Here is a 21,018-nt window from a genome sequence, read left to right as displayed (position 1 = left end):
AGTTTAAGATCGAATAAACCTGAGTCAGTTTGAAGTCAAACACTGATACACTAACATAGTCTAAAGATTCCTTAGATGCATTCTGGACCAGCTGGAATCTCATTAGAAACTGTGGGTTTCACTTATCTATTTGTTTAGGCTATTTGATGTAATTTTGGATGCCTACCTTTTAAAAAATTATCTTTGAGGGGCTTCCCTGGTGGCGCAGTGGTTGAGAGTCTGCCTGCTAATGCAGGGGACACGGGTTCGAGCCCTGGTCTGGGAAGATCCCACATGCTGCGGAGCAACTGGGCCCGTGAGCCACAACTGCTGAGCCTGCGCGTCTGGAGCCTGTGCTCCGCAACAAGAGAGGCCACGATAGTGAGAGGCCCGCGCACCGCGATGAAGAGTGGCCTCCGCTTGCCGCAACTGGGGGAAGCCCTCGCACAGAAACGAAGACCCAACACAGCCAAAAAGAAAAATAAATAAATAATAATTAAAAGGTGATAATAATTAAAAAAAAAATTATCTTTGAAAATTTTAGATCAGAATAGAGGGTAAAGGTGGTGCCATGGTAAATGCAGAAAGAATACCTTTCTGTAGGCATGGGGGTGAAGCCCTGTGCCAAATGGTAAAATACGCTGCCCATGGAAAGAAGCGTTCACTTCCCATGCGGCAGCTTTGGAACCATATGCACTTGAAAGTGAGTACTGTTGGGGTGGAAGGAAAAAAAATGTGGAATATACTCAGTGGCTTCCCAGCATTTTTCAGAGAACCAGGGATGGAAATGAAGGAATTCCTGATGACCTGAAATTATTACAATAGCTCATTTTATATATGGCTTGATTGCTTATAAAGTGCTTTCAGATACATTATCTCATTATATCCTTACTAAATCCTTGGGAGGGAAGGGCAAGAATCACCTAGTTCCATTTCACAGATGAGGAAGCTGAGACACCAAGAGGTTAGTTCTTTCCCAGGGTCAGTTACAGTTCGTAAGTGGGGAAGTCCAGGTCTGAATGTTTCAAAAACATTTCACAGCCAGGCAGGTGACGAAGTCAAGGGTGTCCCATCCCTCTTCCACCCATGCACCTGTCAAAGCTCAAATCAGAGGACTTCACTCTTCCTTCCAAAAACCAACTTCCTCCAATAAAAGTGACTATCAAACTCATTATTTCTTCAAATTTTATGCATGTTCTTTACCCTAAAAGATCGTGAAAAAGAAAAGTGAACAAAGAGACCATGTCTAATATTTATGCTTTTCCATATAGTTTAAGATGCTTGTTAAAATCATATGAGCTGGCCTTTCTTGTCACACATGCTCACACAGAACCCACTTCTATCTTATTCTTGCTTTCCTTTGCTCTGCTCAACCTCTCGTCGCAAAGATCCCTTCATGTCAAAGTCAGCCTTGCCAGGTAACATGCCTTTATCTCACACTGTGACTAGCTACAGCCAGCTCGGCCTCTTACAAGATCTTCCTTCAGAGCGTGGAAAGCTGACAGCTGTGGGCAGAGGAGGATGGCAGTGATGGGGAGCAGAGAGAACCATCAAATGTGCAGCCTGCAATGTTGCCAGCCCCAGCCCCAGCCAAGTCCCAGGTTCCTCCCTGACGGGCAGCGAACTTTTCATGCCTCGCCACAAAAGCACCTTGCTGGGTCTGCTGTGTCCCCGGTATCAGAGGCTCCTACCACAATGCAGCAAGCAACACTCTAAGCTGCTTGACGGCCATCTAAGTACTGAAACAGGAAGATATGGGCTGGGAACTACACATCCTCAGCAGAGGCCCACCGAATATGGATCACGTCATGTATAATCTTCCCAGCGGCAGACTTCTCTGGAGAGCTCGTGCTGCATGCATACTACACCAGACAAGAGCAGTACGGTAAGGCATCAGAGAGTCATTCAGTTCTGTATCTACAACAGATATTCATCCACACGTGCTATGTGGTAGGCACTGCGCTAAGGAGAAAATGGCGAGTAGGAAGGGATAAATACTCCTTGCCTTCATGGAGTTTACAATCCACTTTATAATGATGTTGGCCTTTGCAGACATTATTCCCACAAATAAATGTACTATTAAAATTGCCATAATTTGATTCAAAATGCTAAATGAGTGACTTTCAAATGAACTTTACAACTTGTTGCCAAATTAAAAGAACGGCTTCAATAGCCTTTCAAGTAACCATTTGATTTCAGTCTATTTGTGGGGAGAAGTGTAAGCCTAAGAAAAGTAGAGTAATAATATAGTAGAAAGAATGCTGGACAGGGGAGTGGGATATTCAGGGTCTCAGGTCTATGGCTAAACTGTGTGTTACCTGAGGCGCATCTCTCTATTTCTCTGGGTTTCCAGAGAAGTAACTCAGGGGTCCCCAACCCCCAGGCCACAGACCGGTACTGGCAGCATTAGATTCTCATAGGAGAGCAAACCCTACTGTGAACTTCGCATGCAAGGGATCTAGGTTGCGTGCTCCTTATGAGAATCTAATGCCTGATGATCTGAGGTGGAGCTGAGGCAGTGATGCCAGCACTGGGGAGCGGCTGCAAATACAGATTATCATCAGCAGAGAGGTTTGACTGCACAGAGACCATAATAAATCAACTGCTTGCAGACTCATATCAAAACCCTATCAGTGAGTGGCAAGTGACAATGAATCTGCATCTTAGAGTAGACTGGACATAAGCAACACACTTTGGGTGTCACTGTCTCCCATCACCTCCAGATAGGACCACCTAGTTGCAGGAAAACCAGCTCAGGGCTCCCACTGATTCTGCATTATGGTGAGTTGTATAATTATTTCATTATACATTACAATGTAATAATAATAGAAATAAAGTGCACAATAAATGTAATGCTCTTGAATCATCCCGAAACCATCCTCCCCGCCTGCCCCGGTCCGTGGAAGAATTGTCTTCCATGAAACCAGTCCCTGGTGTCAAAAGGTTGGGGACCACTGCTGTAACTAATGCCTGGAACAGTGTCAGGCATCCAGCAGATGTTCAATAAATAAATGTTGGTTGAATGGATGAACATAATATGTGAAGATTTAGTGTGACTATCTCTGTGGTTCTCTGTAAACATCAAGAAGTTGGAAATAAGAACAGTCAAGCAACATATATTCATTCAATTTTCTTACACCCCCAAATGATGCACTAGTAAATACTGTCAAAGGGGCTAAATGGCCGGCAGGAAAATGTGGGGCTATGACTGCTTGTAATATTTTCTCACTGCATCCCTCAAGCTTGAATTTTGTGACAATTTAAACTCAACAAATAGCCTTTTTTCTGATTCCAACCCAGTAGGCTAGTTCCTTGGCTAGCAAATTCACAAGTGCCATGCTAAGCCCTTTCTTCAATATTTACAGAATAAAAGGCAATTTCGATTTTAGCTTTGGGTGCATCAGATTTTGACAGCTTGGAAATGTCATTCTCAGAGCAAGGACTTTTCACACGCACAGAATTCTACCTCTAACTGTTCTATAAATGCAAATGCAAATATCCTTGACCAGAAAACCTTGAGCATCATGTTCTAAGAATGTTAGTGAGATTACATGAAGTTCTTTTTAACTGTATTAGTTTCCATCCAACATCTACTAAATTGAATTAAAGTGGGGGAAGGCCTAAGTTCGAAAGGTGGATGCCAGAGAAGTCACATTTTAATTTCGACTCTGTCTCTCATTTATGGATGCTTTCTATCTGTCAGCCAGGCAGTCTGCAAGCTTCACTCCAAGGGAAACATAGTGGATGACTGGCCATCCAAGAATTAAACATGATATGACTATGCTGTACTAGAAACTGTTCAGAAACACAATGCCTTAGCCAAACTGAGTCTAATGTGGTGGGTCGAATGTTCTTTTTGCTTAATAAGGATGCTACATCTTCCCTCTCACACATACAGAAGCTGTGAATCCCATTTATTATATTATCAAGAGCACCAGCATTCACTGACTATGTATTGGTGGCACATTTCTTATTAATAAAGGAGACCCCCCCGCCGAGAACATCAATTTGCAAAATTCAAGGAAATAAGATATAGTGAAACTCCTCTGCATTAAGAACTAAACAAGAACAAGAAGAAGCTCAGAGAGGAGGGGGAAGGGAGAAAAGAGAGGGCAATGGTAACATGGCACAGGCGCCTAAGTGTTTTTAGGGACAGAGTTGTGTAAAATCAGTGTGAAGTGGTTTGTGTGTTCTGAGACATAACCTAAGTGCTCCCTCCCCGACCCCGTTACCACGCAACTTACCAACCTCAGTGACTCCCATATGTTGTGTGTGTGCACAGAACAGAAATATGGAGAAGGGGCTGATCCCAACATCTGGAGCACAGGCCATGGAAGAGAGTGTGGTATGGCTTGAGAGAAGATCTATCACTTAAACTAACTCATCAAGTGTAGGAACCAAGAGCCAGAAGGGAACTTTCGCCTGAAAGCCCTCCCAGAAACATGCAGAAATCCTGGGGTGAAGTTTAGATTTCCTCAGAGTGTGGAATGGGGGTTTTGAGCTCATTCTAAGAGGCAGGGGAGCCATAGCGTATCATACATATGCTTCAGTATTTAGGCCAAATGTTTAATAAAGCTCTTCTATAAACCCCTGTAACTTAACTATTGCTGCCTCTTGCATAGCTTTAATCATTTGTACCTTCCTCCATCATTGGCCCCAAACACTATCTAAGTACCTTCAGGAGGTCACAGTCACAATTTATGGAAAATATCTATTTAAACATCCATCTCCCTTGCTAGAATATATATCTGATGAGCATTGGGTCTGCATCTCATTTATCTTTATATTACCATTGCCTAACGCAAGGATTAGCACATATATTAATAAATATATGTATAATTAAGAAAGAATGAATTGGAAGAGGGTAGAATTACTTTATTCCCCTTAAAAGACTTTAAACTCCTAAAATGGTGGTTATCAGAAGCTGGGGGTGAAAGAATGGGAGAGATGTTATTTCAGGGTGCATACTTGAAACTAGTAGGTAAGTAAGTCCAGGAAACCTAATACATGGTATGGTGATTATAGACTACAAAACTATACTATAAACATTAAACTTGCTAAGAGACTAGATCTTAATTGTTCCCAACACTAGAAAATGATAATTATGTGATGCCATAGAGGTGTCAGCTAATGCTACAATGGCAATCATATTTTTGCAATGTAAATGTATCGAATCAATACGTTTTATACTTTAAACATACACAATGTTATACGTCAAATATAGCTAAGTTTTAGAAAAAGACTTTTTCACAGATACAGAGAACAAACTAGTGGTTACCAGTGAGGTGAGGAATGGGGGGGGGGGGAAGATAGAGATGGGGGTGGGAAAGACTTCAAACTCCTGAGGGCAAGAGCCATTCATTCACTCATTTACTCACTCATTCATTCTCTCCAAAAATATTTATTGATTGCCAGATACTATGTTTGGAATACAGCCCAAACATTAATTTCTTCCCCCAAGGGCAGTCTACTCTACATTTTCTAGAATAGCGGTCTCCTCAAAACACATTATTAGGGGGACCCAAAGAAAACATTGGGGTTTCTACTTACTTTTATGTTGCATCTTCTAAAAAATAATGATGAATTTGTTATTAACAGTGCCATCTCCCTCACTTGGTATCTATGTCAGATGGTCACGTGTCACCCACGGTACATAACAGTATCCCTAGGAAAATGTGGAATTCTGCATACCCTCTCTTATTGGTTTAATTTTCATCACATTATGACGTATTACTCTTTTCATTTGTTGGTGTTCACTTAAAACAATTGATGGATTATCTAGTTTTAACTAATTCACCACCACTATCCCCACCATTGTCATTCTCCAACCACATGTTTACGATTTCCCTGGGAAGAAAGGACAGGACATAGAGAAAATACATTGAAATAGTACAATTATTGTGCTAATAATACAAATTATTTGAGATTATTACAGTTGCTGAATGTAAAGCATTCCAAAACATTTCAAAGCACCTCACTATCTATTATCTGTTTAATGGTAGAGCCTTCCCCAGGAAGACAAAGCAGCTTTTCCTCTGCCACTCACTAGCTGTTGACCATCGATCTGTGCCTCAGTCTCCCTGAACCTCGTTTTCCTTATCCTCTACCTATTAGATTAGGCCAAATTAAGACAACATAACCAAACAATTTAAAGTGCCTAGTACCAAGGTCAGTTTTCTCACCTCTCCTAGGGATGTACAGAATCTACATAGAAAGAGCTCTGAACCCAGAACTCAAATGTTCTACACAATTATGAATGATTAGGCTACCCATACTTTGTTAAAATCTTATATTCTAAAAGTATGATTTCCTAGGTCAATTCATGCACAGAAGTGCACACCTGAGTCTCCTACTTTGAGCTGCTTTTCTCATTGGCCCTCACTATCAATTCCGCTCAGAAAGAAGTGAGTTCAACAATATCTGTTGAAAGAATGAATGGAGGGATGCATTGTGGAGATGATGAGCAGTCCCTGGGCACAACTCGTCTTTATTGGCTCTTACTGGTACCTGCTTTTCTCGTCTTCCCTCTCCTGCCAAAAGAGAAAGTTAAAGGCTATTATCAACCACTGGTCTATAGCAGAGGCTTCTGTGTCTTTTCACCATTAAGGACATCTCGTAATATTTTCCTCTCGTGGTGTCTATTTCTCAAAGTATTTAATTTACCATTTTTACTAAATTATGGATAATTCATCTCTCCCCCACCTTTAACTAAATGAATCCAAACTATAACTGCCAAACAGAGTCTCTGTAAGTATAAGACAACCAGTGAGTTCACAAAGTCAAAAGCAAAAATCGTCAGCTTACGCATCTTATCATCTAGGGAAAAATGCATAATTTCTTTAAAAATTTTTTTTCTTTGGCCACCTTCAAGAACTGCCAGTTGGCAACCACTGGTCAGGAGCATGTGTTAGCATGTGTTGAGTTTTACTTATATATATTTCATGATATCAATCTGCAAATCCACTAGAACTCAAGGGGCATGCATGTCCTGGGCACTGCTACCTTTAGAACCGGCCGATGCTCTGACAACAAGGTGCCTCATTGTCCCCTCTCTACTGTTAAGGATCTTACTTATAGTCCAAAGCTGTAAGAATGCATTAAATGGAAAAGCTTTCAGTTTGGACAGCATTTGCAATTTTAAAAGAAGATAAACCTCTCTAAGGAGTTAACATGATCTGTGAGTGGGGGACATGCTAGGAATCAGATATCCTAATGAACTTTGTCTAACTCACTTGAAATGGAGAATTAACCAATTCTTTTAAATAATTCAGAAATCTAAAATCAAAGGGATGAGGTGCAAATTTCTATTGTAGTGCACAAAAAATGGGGAGTGGAAATAAATGTTTTATGTTTTCAATAAAACTACACTCCTACATCTTCTGCAAGTGAAATACTTTCAAATTTATTGGCAATCATAATTGTTTTATGCCAGCCAACAAACACAATGGCATCTGGTATAAATACCTTACAACTAATCTCTTTTTATACACTCCACCTCCAGCAGAAAAATCAAATGAAAATTTAGTCCATTGTTTCAAAGTATCCATTGTGGAGCTATAGACTAAGGATGCTTGAAACTGTAGAAAAAAAGAGTAGAGAATGTTCATATGAAAAATAAGAACGTAATTTTTCTAAAAGAATGTAATTTTGCCCCAAAAATTGAAAACAAGAAAAAGACATGTTCTAGATTGCCCTCTAGCACAGGGTTCGTGTCCATGAGGCAAAGAAGTGGATGAAAGAGAAGGTGGGCTACACTTTATTGTGTATCTCCTATGGATCACTGCAAGTTCTGGGCACTTTATACATACACACATCCATAGAGATATATTCATATACATAATCTGCATAGAAACAGTCCTGTTAGTTCTGAGGACGTAATTAAGCCTGTGGGTGCCTGAGCAAGGCTGAGGCAGATACCTGAGAGAATGAGATGGGGAATAAAGGAAGACATGACCATCCTAGATGAGGGAACAACACGAGGAAGGAAAGGAATGAACGTTGTTTAAGCTCAAAACGAAACAGCAACTAAAACACATTTCCTGGGAAGGTGACAACATTCCACCTTATAAATGAGGAAACAGAAGTCCAAGAGTTTAAATTACTTGCCCAAATTTACATCATCAGTAAGTTACAGAACCAGAGTTTGAATACTATTCTTGCTATAATGCAAGGTCATTGTTGAGCAATTAGACTCTGGAGTTTAAGTTTGAAAACTCTGTCCTTTCTGCTTCTTGACTGTGGGCAAGCTATCTAAATTCTTTGCATCTCAGTTTCCTCATCTGTAAAATGGGTAAACTGAGAATACCTATCTCCATAGGGTTGTATAAGAGTGAAACAAGATCATGAATCTAGAACCCTTAGCACAGTGCCATGCTGTGGTGGCCATAAAAAATGAGACACTCATATCACATGTTACAAGAAGCATGACTGCCTGACAACCCCAATTGCTCCCCTCTGGATTTATCACCATGTTTGTTCCAAGGAGCTTCCTCCAGGCTCCTAGTCAATGACTAAAGAAGAGGATACTAATGCAGACTGGTTCCTGTGGGACAAAAAACTTTATAACAGGTGACTGGCTCAAAGACTCTCCATTGGCCTGTACAAAACTTTCTTAGAAGCTTACTGATGTCCAGGATTCTTCCTCCTTCCTTTCCTGTTTCCTTCCCTGTTTTCTTTCACAGGTATCCTTCCTTTCTTTCCTGTTTCCTTTCACAGGTATAAAATCAGTGTTGCAGTCTGAAGTCTCTCCAACCTAGCCTGGCTCCCTCCCTTCATAGCCCAATAAATCCCTGCACATCTAATCCCATAAGGGCATATTCTTCTTGGGGGACCCAAACTAACACACCAGCACACAGGAAGTTCACAACGAATGTGAGCTACTATCATGACTGTTATCACCAAATTCATGATTTTTGTCATTACCTGGTTCTAAATCCCAATAGAGTTTAACCCTCCTTTCCAAAACTGTTTTCCTTAAATCTGTGAACATTATCTTTTCTTAAAGTAGGAGGGTACAAAGACCACACCATGCTCCTGTAACATATTCAGACAAGTTTTGTCATACCTAGCAAAACAGTCCTAAATGAAAACATATATATTTAGTTTCCCATAGAGCATAAAAATATGGCACCTTCTATTTTCAAGTCAATCGAAATGTCTTTTCTCTATATCACTTTTGAAGGTGGAATTTTCCAGTGCTGTATTATTTGACTGATTTTCACCATCTTTCATGAGGCAACAGTCTACCAATAACTGGATCTTGCGACAAGGTATACTTCCTTTGAAGAAGTGACTCACGCACTGTCCCAATGCCTTACTCAATTACTATCCCACGAACTAAACTTACACACTGACTTGGATAGGCAGTGCCTCTCAACTGCAGTATTGTACCCACTGACTGTGCCATACAAGTGGCTTATTGTATAACTACTGGGCTAGGTACCGGCAGATGCAGGAGGAATGGAATTTAAGCAGTCAAGTCATTAGAACTTCGTGGTACTCTTCCCAGGTCTCATTTTCAGCGGGTTAAATTCCAGTGGTTTGACCCTTTGTGACCAATGAAATCATCACAGACTAATCAAACCTTTTCCTATACTGCTGTTACTATTGCCCATGTAACCTCCATGGGAGTGTGTAGAGAACTAGGACTGGTGGCCAGATAAAAAATGGGACTTAGTTTAGATAAACAACAAATCCTTTTTTGTAATAAGTAGAGTCCATGTAATACTAAAAAAAAATTTATTTGTTGTGGCTCTGCAATGCAAATTTAACTTGGCATCCTGTATTTTTATTTGCTAAATCTGGCAACTATTAGGGAGAAAAATCAAGCTTCAGGGTCATGGACTTGAGACCTGGGGATTTACAATCTAAATGGAGTCCTGAGATAAGGGTTAAACTGCAGCTCCACAGATTTAGACCTCCATTAAATGAAAAAAGAATCGTCTGCATAAGAGGGTATGTGAAGCCAACTATCCCAGGCGAGTGACTCTGCTTTCAGTGATACACGCACAAGGGAAAACCTTTGGGGATACTAAAAGATATTGCCATGGCAGACGAGAGTCTCCTTCTTTGACAATGCTATGAATTAGGCCTTTTGCTTTATTCACCACTGAACTTTAAGTATCTAACACAGTGTCGGGGCTCAGGGCATATCCACCACATCAAGAAATGAATGGATTTGGTATGTGCATACCCTTGTAGAGGATATCATAGTTTATCAAGCATGTGCCAAGTCCTTTCCTTGGCCTACAAGGTCCACTATATTTGGCTTCCTGCTACCCCTATCTCCAACTGCTCCTCTTTCATTTGTGCCCCGCAGGCCTCACTGACCCTCTGACTGTTCCTCCAACATGCCTCAGGGTCTTTACACTTACTGTTCCCTCTTTCTAGAACAAAAGTCCCAAGTATCTGCATAATTCTCTTCTTCACCTTCCTCAAGTCTTAGCTCAAAAGTCAACAGATCAAAAAGGCCTTCCCTGACCACCCTTCGTAAAATAGCGCCCATATCCTCCACTGTTTATCCCTTATCTTGCTTTATTTTTCTGCATAATATTTCATACCATTTGGTATATTATATATATTAGTTAGTTCATTGTCTGTTTCCTCCCACCAGAAGGAATAAGAGAGATTTTACCTGTTTTGCTCAGTGCAGTATCTGATTCTTGGAATGCACTTGATAAACATTTGTTGAATGAAGGAATGAATGAATGAATGAAGCCTCTTTCCCCTTACTAGACTATCAGGTCCTTTAGAACAGGATGTCTGATCCATCACTGTATTCCCTCAATGCATACAGTACAAAGTCCAAATGTACCCAGCGGGTTCTTAATAACTATCTGCTAAATTACTTATGAGAAAATTGAGGTACAGGTCTTTAAGTGACTTGGACAACTGATTTCCCCTTAACAGATGCTCAGTGTCAGGCTTATAATGGCAGCTCTCCTTTGCTAATCTGACCTATTCGGAAGCTGTGATTTGGCTTCTACTCGTTCATCTCGAGTTTACAAATGCTGCTTGCTGAGAAGCTCTCTGGTTGCAAAATACCTACGGAGATCTAAGAAAACACTGACTTTCCTTCATGAAGAGATTGTTGGAAGCCTATTAGTATTTTGCTGGGCCTCACCATAACATCCTTTATACTTCTCTCTTTGGATATTTGCCATACGATGCCTGTGGATAAGGCATATGAGACTCCCCTGTTCCCTTTGGGATAAAATCAACCAAGTATAGAAATTAACAACTGAGATGGGGCAGAGTAATCCACAGTAAATATTACCCCTCCACCACCTCGATTTGAGCTATCCCAGTAGATTTCCTTAACGACAAGGTAATGCCAAGGGAACAGAGTTGCCTGGAGCTGAGTGAAACCTGAAGAAGAGAAAAAGAATGAGGAAGCTGTAGGGAGAAAAGGTGCCAAAAATCCTTGTGGTCACATGAATTTTTCTAGCAGACAACTAATCAATCTGGATTAGCTACTCCAAATCCCTGAATAAATTATTTATATTACATTCAGTTTACTAATATGATCCACAGATGTATAAATCTTTCCCCAAAATAATATACAGGATTTAAATCAACAAATTCATAGTCAAATGTCAAGTCAGACCCTGTTATTTGTGGCAAGGAAAGCTCATACACTATTCCTGACCCAAACTAGCCTCCCTGAAAATTCATCATGCGGATTTTTCAGTGATGGAGGGGTATGTGAAAGTGACCGTTAGGAGCACACTGCAGGTCCTTCTAAGGAGATCTGTCAAAGGGTCCTATCAGAGCCCATCCAGGCTTCGACCACAGGGAACAGAGAACAAGGGCAGATGGCACTGCAGCCAAACACCAGGTGTACCTTCCACCACACCTTCTCCATGCAACTGTGATGTGATGACGGCACCGCATTTGATTTCTTTTTTGAGCCCGATTCAAACACTACGTGAACTGTTTTGCTTCATATTTTGAGAATCGAGATCTATGGATAAATTTACACAATCCCATATAAATTATAAACAAACACTTAAAAACACTTTTCTATTTGCAATGTTACATCCAAATGGTTGTCTCTCCTGGAACAAGAGTCATAGGCATGAAGTAATTTGAGGACCAGAAAGACACCTCTTTATTTCTTCTTTCCTCTATAACTATTCGTGTGTGAGGCACTGGCAGAGGGGAGGAGGTGGGGTTTGTGTCTGAAATAGACCACCCAGCCAGTCCGTTTTAGAATTTGGAAATCAGGGGAATAGGGGTCTAAAACATTCCCTATTTTGGCTACTAGCCAACTACTTAAAGTCTGTTCAGCTTGTTATCCTCTGTATGTAGACAATAAAACACCCAGAATGTGAGAGGTAAAACTACTTCTTTAAAATGACTACAAATTTCATCCTTCTTTTTCAGTTGAAAAGGCTCCTTAACTACCCTGAATCCTGTGGTAAAGCTCATCATACTCTCACTGCAGCATGCATATGGGGGAAGCCTCAGCTGGTACCTCATCTTTCAAAAGGCAAGATCCAAGAATTTCCTTTGTCTGCAGGCATTTCTCAAGAGCCCCTGTAAACAACGATGGGTCACATCTGCTAACAATATTTAAGAAAGCACAATTCACCTGGTCTCAGACTGACATTTTTAGATTAAACCAAATTCTAGTTCCCCAGTCTCTAAAAGAAGATAGGCTAGCTCCATTGCATTGCTGAAAATTCATCAGTCAGAATTTAATTACACAGATCTGGAAACCAGAAGGCATTTAGGTTTTAATGTCTCCCTGAGTTGGGACCTTTACAATATTTAGAATATTGATCATTACTGTTACTGCTGTTATTTTGGTGGTCACTCTACTGTGTCTGTCCCTGCAGGGTTTTTGGAAGAAACACGGCTGAGAATAACTGTTGCTAGGTAATTGCAAAAGAAAGTCATGCAAATTATGAAATACTGACAAGTTGCATTTACAAGTCAATGGTGCTAGAATGCTCCTGCTTTCCCAATAAAACGCTACCTGTTCGGCTGCACGTTGCCTCCAAAATTCCTAAAATGACCCAACTAAAATGACCCAGTAAACAAAATAGTTCCTAAAACAGCAGTCCATCCAGTAGTAAGAAACAATTCTTAGCGTTTGGAATTATGAATTTTATTTTGCCTTCCAACTGTGTACTAATATTATAACATAATATTGCAATGTATCTACTACATATTTGAGGAGGTAGTGAAAAAAGTTAAAGCAAAGGGTCTGCACTTTCTTATGAGAATATTATCAGATAAAAGAATGTTTGTCCAAAAAAGAAACAGAAATTTATAGTTCTCTTATCTCACCTCCAAATTACAAAGTGAATCCTACATATAAATCTTAAGTCGGGAAGTCAGTAGCCTTGGAATTTATTTCGTAAGTACTAAAATATTCAAAATACTCACAGAAGTGAGTTAACTGATAACCAGTGAGATAGTGACAATTGAGACTGAAGAAAAGTACATTCCTTGCTCCTCCAGCAACTTCTAGCAACGATCCCTAGTTTGGTGATACAGGATGGGAATGACATAAATAAAGATGTTGAACATGAAAGCTAGATTCAACCAGTACTCCAGGGTGATTTTCACATTGGCAGGTAGAGCTGGAAATTTTCAAAATCTGGGGCAAGCATCATGATTCATGGCCTTCCACTGATTGCAAAGGCCCATCTGAGGGCTGACGTCTCCGACATACGTGCAACTACCAGATAAATAAGGCAGAGCAAACATGATTAAAACTAAAGAAAATTATCTAAATACCAACTCTGATTTCCTGTTATAAATATCACATTTTAAAAACCACTAAGATGAGGTTATTATTATTATTAGCAGCCTGTGCAGGTGATGAGAGACAGTAAATAGGAAAAACAAAAACAAAAAAACCAAAACACATGTGAACACAACTCTTCTTTTTTCCAGCAAGGGAACACCACATTTTCTTTCCTTTTTTAGTTAAGGGTGCATCCACAGGGAGTCCCAGTGGGGAGTGTGCTTTCAGAGTGCCAGTGTTGGACTGTGCTATTGCCTCAGCGTGGTCCCACAGAAGTGTGCCTTGAATTAAGTAGGAAGGCTATCACACGAGCTTTTCCCTCAGTAACGCCTGACCTGATGCACCACAGGACGCAAGCTTTGGGGGACTGTTCACAGGCCCTGTAAATATCGAGAAAGCACTGCAAATATAAAGCATTCCAATATCCACAAATACTCTTGACAGTAGCCAAAGTACCTTCTGGGAATTCGCAAAGGTGGTTTGAGTAGGTGTTCTAAGTCAAAGTCTAACAAATAAGGCTTAAAACCTTCAGGAGCTCTTGAAAAGCCAGAAAGGGGGTTTCAGTAATATGCAAAATGATTAAATGAACGATACTAGTCAGAGTTGAGAACTTTGTCGGGATTCCATTCCCTATGGTCATCAACCATAAAGGAACATGATGATATTGCATATCTTTTTTTTTTTCTTTCTTTTTTAACTCTCTGACATGAAGTAATGCATTGCAATAATTTTAAAAGTATTGTTTGATTTTTTTCTTATATTTGTTTCAGGTTTAACATTTTAATAATAGTAATTGGAGTTCTGGGGAAAATCAAAGCTGTTCTCAACACATGAAACCACTGCCCGAATGTAACTTTTCTAAGTTAATGCTGCTCAATTATATCCATTCTCTAGTTTTTTTTCTTCTCAACACGGAGTCTTAATTTTTCAGGTGCATTCATGTGGAAATATTAGTAATAAGCATAATTATAATTTTAGGAAGAGACTTTAATTTTTAAAATTCTTTATTATCCCAATAAAATTTCACTTTCTTTCTGGTACAGAAGACAAGTTTTAAACTTAGGTCACATAAAGTGAATTCTTTATTATAAGCTGTCTAATTTGATATGTCTCTAGGTGACCAAGGCAAGTACTAAGAGAATCATCATTTTTGGAACAAATATTTTTGGGGATTTTTTTGGAATTTTTACTCTCCTTTTATTTATTTATTTTTTATTTTTTTAACATATTTATTGGAGTATAATTGCTTTACATTGTGTAAGTTTCTGCTGTATAACAAAGTGAATCAGCTATACGTATACATATATCCCCATATCCCCTCCCTCTTGTGTCTCCCTCCCACCCTCCCTATCCCACCCCTCTAGGTGGTCACAAAGCACTGAGCTGATCTCCCTGTGCCATGCAGCTGCTTCCCACTAGCTATCTATTTTACATTTGGTAGTGTATATATGTCCATGCCACTCTCTCACTTCATCACAGCTTACCCTTCCCCCTCCCCACGTCCTCAAGTCCATTCTCTACGTCTGCGTCTTTATTCCTGTCCTGCCCCTAGGTTCTTCAGAACCTTTTTTTTTTTTAGATTCCATATATATGTGTTAGCATACGGTATTTGTTTTTCTCTTTCTGACTTACTTCACTTGTATGACAGATTCTAGGTCCATCCACCTCACTACAAATAACTCAATTTCGTTTCTTTTTATGGCTGAGTAATATTCCATTGTATATATGTGCCACATCTTCTTTATCCATTCATCTGTCGATGGACACTTAGGTTGCTTCCGTGTCCTGGCTATTGTAAATAGTGCTGTAATGAACATTGTGGTACATGTCTCTTTTTGAATTATGGTTTTCTCAGGGTATATGCCCAGTAGTGGGATTGCTGGGTCATATGGTAGTTCTATTTTTAGTTTTTAAGGAACCTCCATACTGTTCTCCATAGTGGCTGTATTAATTTACATTCCCACCAACAGTGCAAGAGGGTTCCCTTTTCTCCACATCCTCTCTAGCATTTATTGTTTGTAGATTTTTTGATGATGGCCATTCTGACCGGTGTGAGGTGATACCTCATTGTAGTTTTGATTTGCATTTCTCTAATGATTAGTGATGTTGAGCATCCTATCATGTGTTTGTTGGCAATCTGTATATCTTCTTTGGAGAAATGTCTGTTTAGGTCTTCTGCCCATTTTTGGATTGGGTTGTTTGTTGGTACTGCATATCTTTGATCACACCTCCTCCTCATCTACTATGGCCATTAGTATTAGCCCTTAGATTTGGTCTCCCAGCAGTATTAGTCATATCTGTGTATGTATGCCCATGCGTCATACACGTACAACTGTACAACTTATACCCACACCCAAATTAGATTTCAACTTCTCCAGGGTTTCTTTTTTTTTTTCCTTAAAAACTTCCTGGAAAATCAATAGTGAGCAAATACTCAATAACTATTTGGGGATAATGGCAGTATGTTTATCTACTTACTAATTTTAATAAATACTAAGTATCTGTCATGTTCAAGGCATATGGAATTGGTCATGAATCCTATCTTTCATCAGCTTATAGTTTTAATAAGCCAGATTCTATTTGGTTTGTGCCAAGGAAAAACTCAGACAAAATTAAAGACATCTAAGTGGAGTCCCTTCTGTCCAGAATAACTTTTTTGAGCATTCATTCTGAAGGTTCTAGCAACTCTGAATCACTTTTGTAGCTCTCAACTCCTGGGAGGTAAACAGAATGCGGAGAAGAGAACTAAACAGTGAAATAGATGTGCCACTGTGGGGATTATGGACAGATTTAAGAGACTTAAGCCTGACATTTCAGAACAGAGTAGGTATCTACAAAAGCTGTCTCTAAAGAGTCTTGGTTTATTTCTGATATTATCTCCCCTTCCACTCCAAGGCTCCCAGCTTTTGACCTCTTGAATATGTGTATCTCATTACAGATATGAGCTTTAACTAGAGAGTGGTGGTAGTTACCTTTCTTTGAGTCCTTACTATGAAGCCGGCATTATGCTGTTTCACAGGCATATTCTCATTTTAATACTCATGAGGAAGGATCTTTTAGTGTTCCTATTTTACTGATAAGAATACTGAGATTGGGGCAATACCTTATTCAGAGTCATCCAGACATTATTTAATCAGGCCTGTTTGACTCTAGAGGTGGAATTTTTAATCATTATATTATACCAATTTTGAGTTTCAGAGATTCTGATACTTTATCTCTGGGCTTCAGATAATTCCTTCAAAATTCCCATCTAATACTCTAATTGGACAAAGATTTGTTTTCTTTTACAGTTGAGTCTTAAGGGAGTACAAGAAAAGAAAGCAAAAATTCCACAGAAAAAAAACAGACTAGTTGGGCAGGGAAGAAACAGCTGCATCCACTTTAGGTAAAGTTACATGGCCTAGTTTATGGTTTTGGATGAAACAGCATGTTACCATTTGTCTACTCATTTTCCATGGTTTACTAGGAAAATACCATTCGTTTCCCATTACCTTTCTCCTCAAGAGCTAGCATAAAAAGAATATTATTTCCCCTCGAATATATACATAAATAAGGAATAATGAGTTCCCACTTTGTTTGAAGACCAGAGTCTGTCACTTCTTCATCCACCAAGATTTCAAAAGTTCTTGAGTTTTGTTGATATGAGAGTTCCCTTCTTAAAAACAAAAATGAAACAAATAAACAAACAAACAAGAACTTTTCAAGAACTCATCTTCCATAACCTGGGGTAATGAAAATGAAAGAATACTCTTTATCAAAGCAACCCCAGAAAGTCATCTAATGCATGTAAATACCTAGTCCTGAAATCTTCATTTATTTTCCTTTAGGGATCATATGACTTTAAGGAAGAGGAAATATTTCCTCAAATAACTTCATCTGAGATTGACAAAAGGCAGAAAGAGGAAACTGAAGAGGCTGATATTCCTCTAGTCTGAGCTCCAGTTGGAATTGTCTAAGATGAACCAACTTCAACTTTTCTCTGAAATAAACAGAAATTTGAAACACAGGAATTTATTACTGTCTCTCCTGGATATTAATACTTTCTTTCTTTGAACTCACACGATCCTTCCCAAATGGTACCGTGAATCCTTGAGGTGGCACCAAGTGATCTGGGGTTAGCAATGAACTTGGCTAGTCTCTCTGTGCCTTTGGCCGAAAAATCCAGGCTCAATCCTCGTTTCTTTTTGGAATGGGAAACGCACAGTCTCGGTATTACAGCAGCTCCAGAAAGGCATGCCAGACCTCTCATGCTCTCAACTTATATTTGCATGTGAACAGCTTGTCGGCCATTTTATGAAGACAGATGAATCGCAGGCCTGCGAGAGGGGCGAGAGGGGCGGCCAGACCCAAACACGTGAACCACACACCTCGGCAGCCCACCAGCTCTTAAAGGTGAAAATAAAACAAATCACTCTGGACACAACTTCAGGCAGATTATAAAGAGATATAACATATGAAAAAAACGAAACTATAAGGCATCGTCTATAAGGCAAGTGGGAAATAAAGAATGAAACTAGTCTATAAATATCACTCTGTAAAATGTCAACAAAAAATAAGATGTAGCTGTTTATGACACTAAAAACAAGCCTTCAGAGGTCTCTCTCTCTCTCTCTCTCTCTCCTTTTCTCTTTTTAATGCCTGCTGTGAAAAGATGACTTTGATAAGGAAAATACCACCAAAATACCAGGTTGAGGAGAAGAATAGTCAGATAGTGTATATTTAATATGGGAGCCCAACAGTGTTATAAAGAATTTCCCAGGCTTGGGAAATGAAACGATCCTGAGAAATCAGTGATAGGATATTCAGTGTGGTAAACTCAATCCTCCACACCACAAAACTGACATAATTCAGTTTACCTATCTATTCCAAAAGATCAGATGGAGATCAAAACGGAAAAATAGATAGAAAAACAAAAAGAAGAGAGTCAGGAGGAATGAGGTCATTCTAAGTAAGTGAAAAACAATGTATGGTAGAACTATACTGACTAGAAAAATAATACAAGGAATACTGAACAACAGCCAACTTTTTTAGTGTAAAGTCTATGAAAGATACTATGGTAAGTATGTTATACACATTATCTTATTTAATTCTTCAACCTGTCAATACAATTATTACCATACCACTTCAAAGATGAGGAATAAATCAATACTCTGGGAGGGTAAATAATCTATTCAACATTACAAAGGCAGGAAGTAGTAGAGGCAGACTTTGAACACAGGTCTGACACCACAGCCTGAGCTTTTAGCCTTGGTGCCATATTCCCTTCAAAGGTCCCTCAAGGTCAAGTTCCCATTAGAGTCTTCAGCTCTCTCACCAGGGAAGATCACTTTGGAATTTAATGAGATGATATCAATGGAAGTGTACAGTACAATGTTTAGCATGTCATGGGTATCACTAGTTTACTTCTTGATTTTTATTGAAACTGATGGTTTTACTCAATCTTTTTTTTTTTTTGGTTTTACCCAATCTTAAATTCTAACCTATGACAACCTTTTTCGTCCTTGGAGTGCATATACCACACAGTTAGTATTTTAGTGGATACTATTATATTCATATATAAAGTGTGTATTCTAGGTTAGTCAAGTTTCTGCAAAGGAAAGTTTATATATTTATGCAATTGATGAGTTTAATTCTGTCACGTATCCTTCGTGTTTTATTTTAGACAATTTGAAGTGAAAAATCCTTCAAAGGCAGAGATGATTTTCTTAAAGCAATTAGCAAAGGCTTTGAAAAGGCCTCAAAAATACTTGTCAGTCAATAAACATAAATCACTAGTGAAGAAGATTGTGGGTCGCTTGCCACCTTAAAAGGAACTGAAATGAAAAGGCGTTGGCTCCTCACTTACGCTGTAAAAGATCTTGATCTGGTAAATCAACACCGCCTCTCACAGTAATCAACTTTCTTGGGAACTAAGGTTCTTGTGAGTACCCTGATAGGGCTTGTGGCTGAGGGGAAGAAGGGTTTGGGGCGGCTAGAGTGGCCCAGAAAACTCCTTGAGTCCTCAAGATCGTTCCGACCGTGGGCCGCCCATAGGGGCAGACCTCAAAATCCTTGTACTTGGTTGGCTGCTGGCTACCATGGACTCTCAAAGCAGCAGTCAAGAGTCCCAAAGTAAACTCACCATTTTCTGGCTGGTCCTTAATGTCAGCGTCACTTGGCTGGCTGGGACTTTCAGATTGACTTGAATCTGAAAAACATAAAAATACAGCCAAAAATTACAGGGTCTGTGAAGGAAAATGGATCAGAGGTGCCAGACTTTCTCAAAAGGTTCAGCATGGAAACTAGGAATGAGAACGTTACAGAAGTGACATGATGATCGAAAAGAGAGGAGAGAAAAGACAGGGGGCGAAAAGCAGCAGAGGCCGCAGCCCGTGCCTTCAGAGAGGACTCTCGGTTCTGTTGACACCTCCGGTGGCGCTTGGCTTGCGCCAGATCATAACTTGAAACTCTTCAGAAACCATCCTCTTACAGAGAGACCATTTCCAAACTGCTCTTCTCCATTATTTATACACTAGAGTCTGATAAAGACTTCATCCTTCATTACACACATCTGAAGCTTGATTCAGAACATAATAAAGTGTCAAAACATATTTTGAAGCTGGTATATAAAAGCAACCCAAACAACAGAAACAAGTTCTGTTGATATTTAGCTCTGTATTACAGCAACAGACTATGCAGACTAACACCATTAAATACTAGAATCCTAATATTCTAGTGCATTTACTTAAAATAACAGGATCACTCAAAGACATCTTTCTTCCCTATTTTATAAGTATTCTTTTCCTCTTGTACTGATGCATTTGGGAGATCCTAACAGGCCTTGTGAGCAAAAACAGGTTCTTACACACCTTTATTGGATCCCATTTATTTTTTATTTTAAAAACACAATCATTTTCAAACGAAAAAATTTAATTCAATCAAATTAACTTCTAAATGAGATAATTTAAAATAAAGCAATATTTAATTTTAAGATGAGATAAAATTAAGTTAGATCAAAAAATTTCACAGAAATAGAAGTAAGAATGCTTATGATACATTTTGGGGGGAAAGGAGAAAAAAGGCAAAATATTTCAAGGAGAGAGTTTTTTATGTAAAGCATTTTCTGAGACTTGAAACAATATATAACATTATCAAAAAACAAGCAAAAAATTTTTTCAGAAAAATCTCTGTATCTGTGGAAAGCCTGGATCTGAACTTTACCTTGACTTCACAGGGTTAGAATGGGCTGCCTGAAATTTGACCACATTTCAGCAAGTTCAGTGCAAGATCTGAAAGGTCATGAC

The 21,018-nt window shown here is 39.3% G+C and overlaps 1 protein-coding gene across 3 annotated transcripts in view; it reads right to left on the bottom strand.

Annotated features, from left to right (window-relative positions):
- Positions 1-21,018, bottom strand: part of NFIA (nuclear factor I A) — a 373,912-nt gene that overhangs the window by 171,594 nt on the left and 181,300 nt on the right. For all 3 annotated transcript variants that reach the window (XM_059923725.1, XM_059923741.1, XM_059923733.1), the window contains one exon: positions 19,857-19,922. In XM_059923725.1, the coding sequence (XP_059779708.1) occupies positions 19,857-19,922 (66 nt within the window). The remainder of the gene's footprint in view (positions 1-19,856; positions 19,923-21,018) is intronic.

This window comes from Balaenoptera ricei, chromosome 1 (assembly GCF_028023285.1).
Source record: "Balaenoptera ricei isolate mBalRic1 chromosome 1, mBalRic1.hap2, whole genome shotgun sequence".
Classification (NCBI taxonomy): domain Eukaryota; kingdom Metazoa; phylum Chordata; class Mammalia; order Artiodactyla; family Balaenopteridae; genus Balaenoptera; species Balaenoptera ricei.
This window is presented reverse-complemented; position numbering and strand designations above follow the sequence as displayed.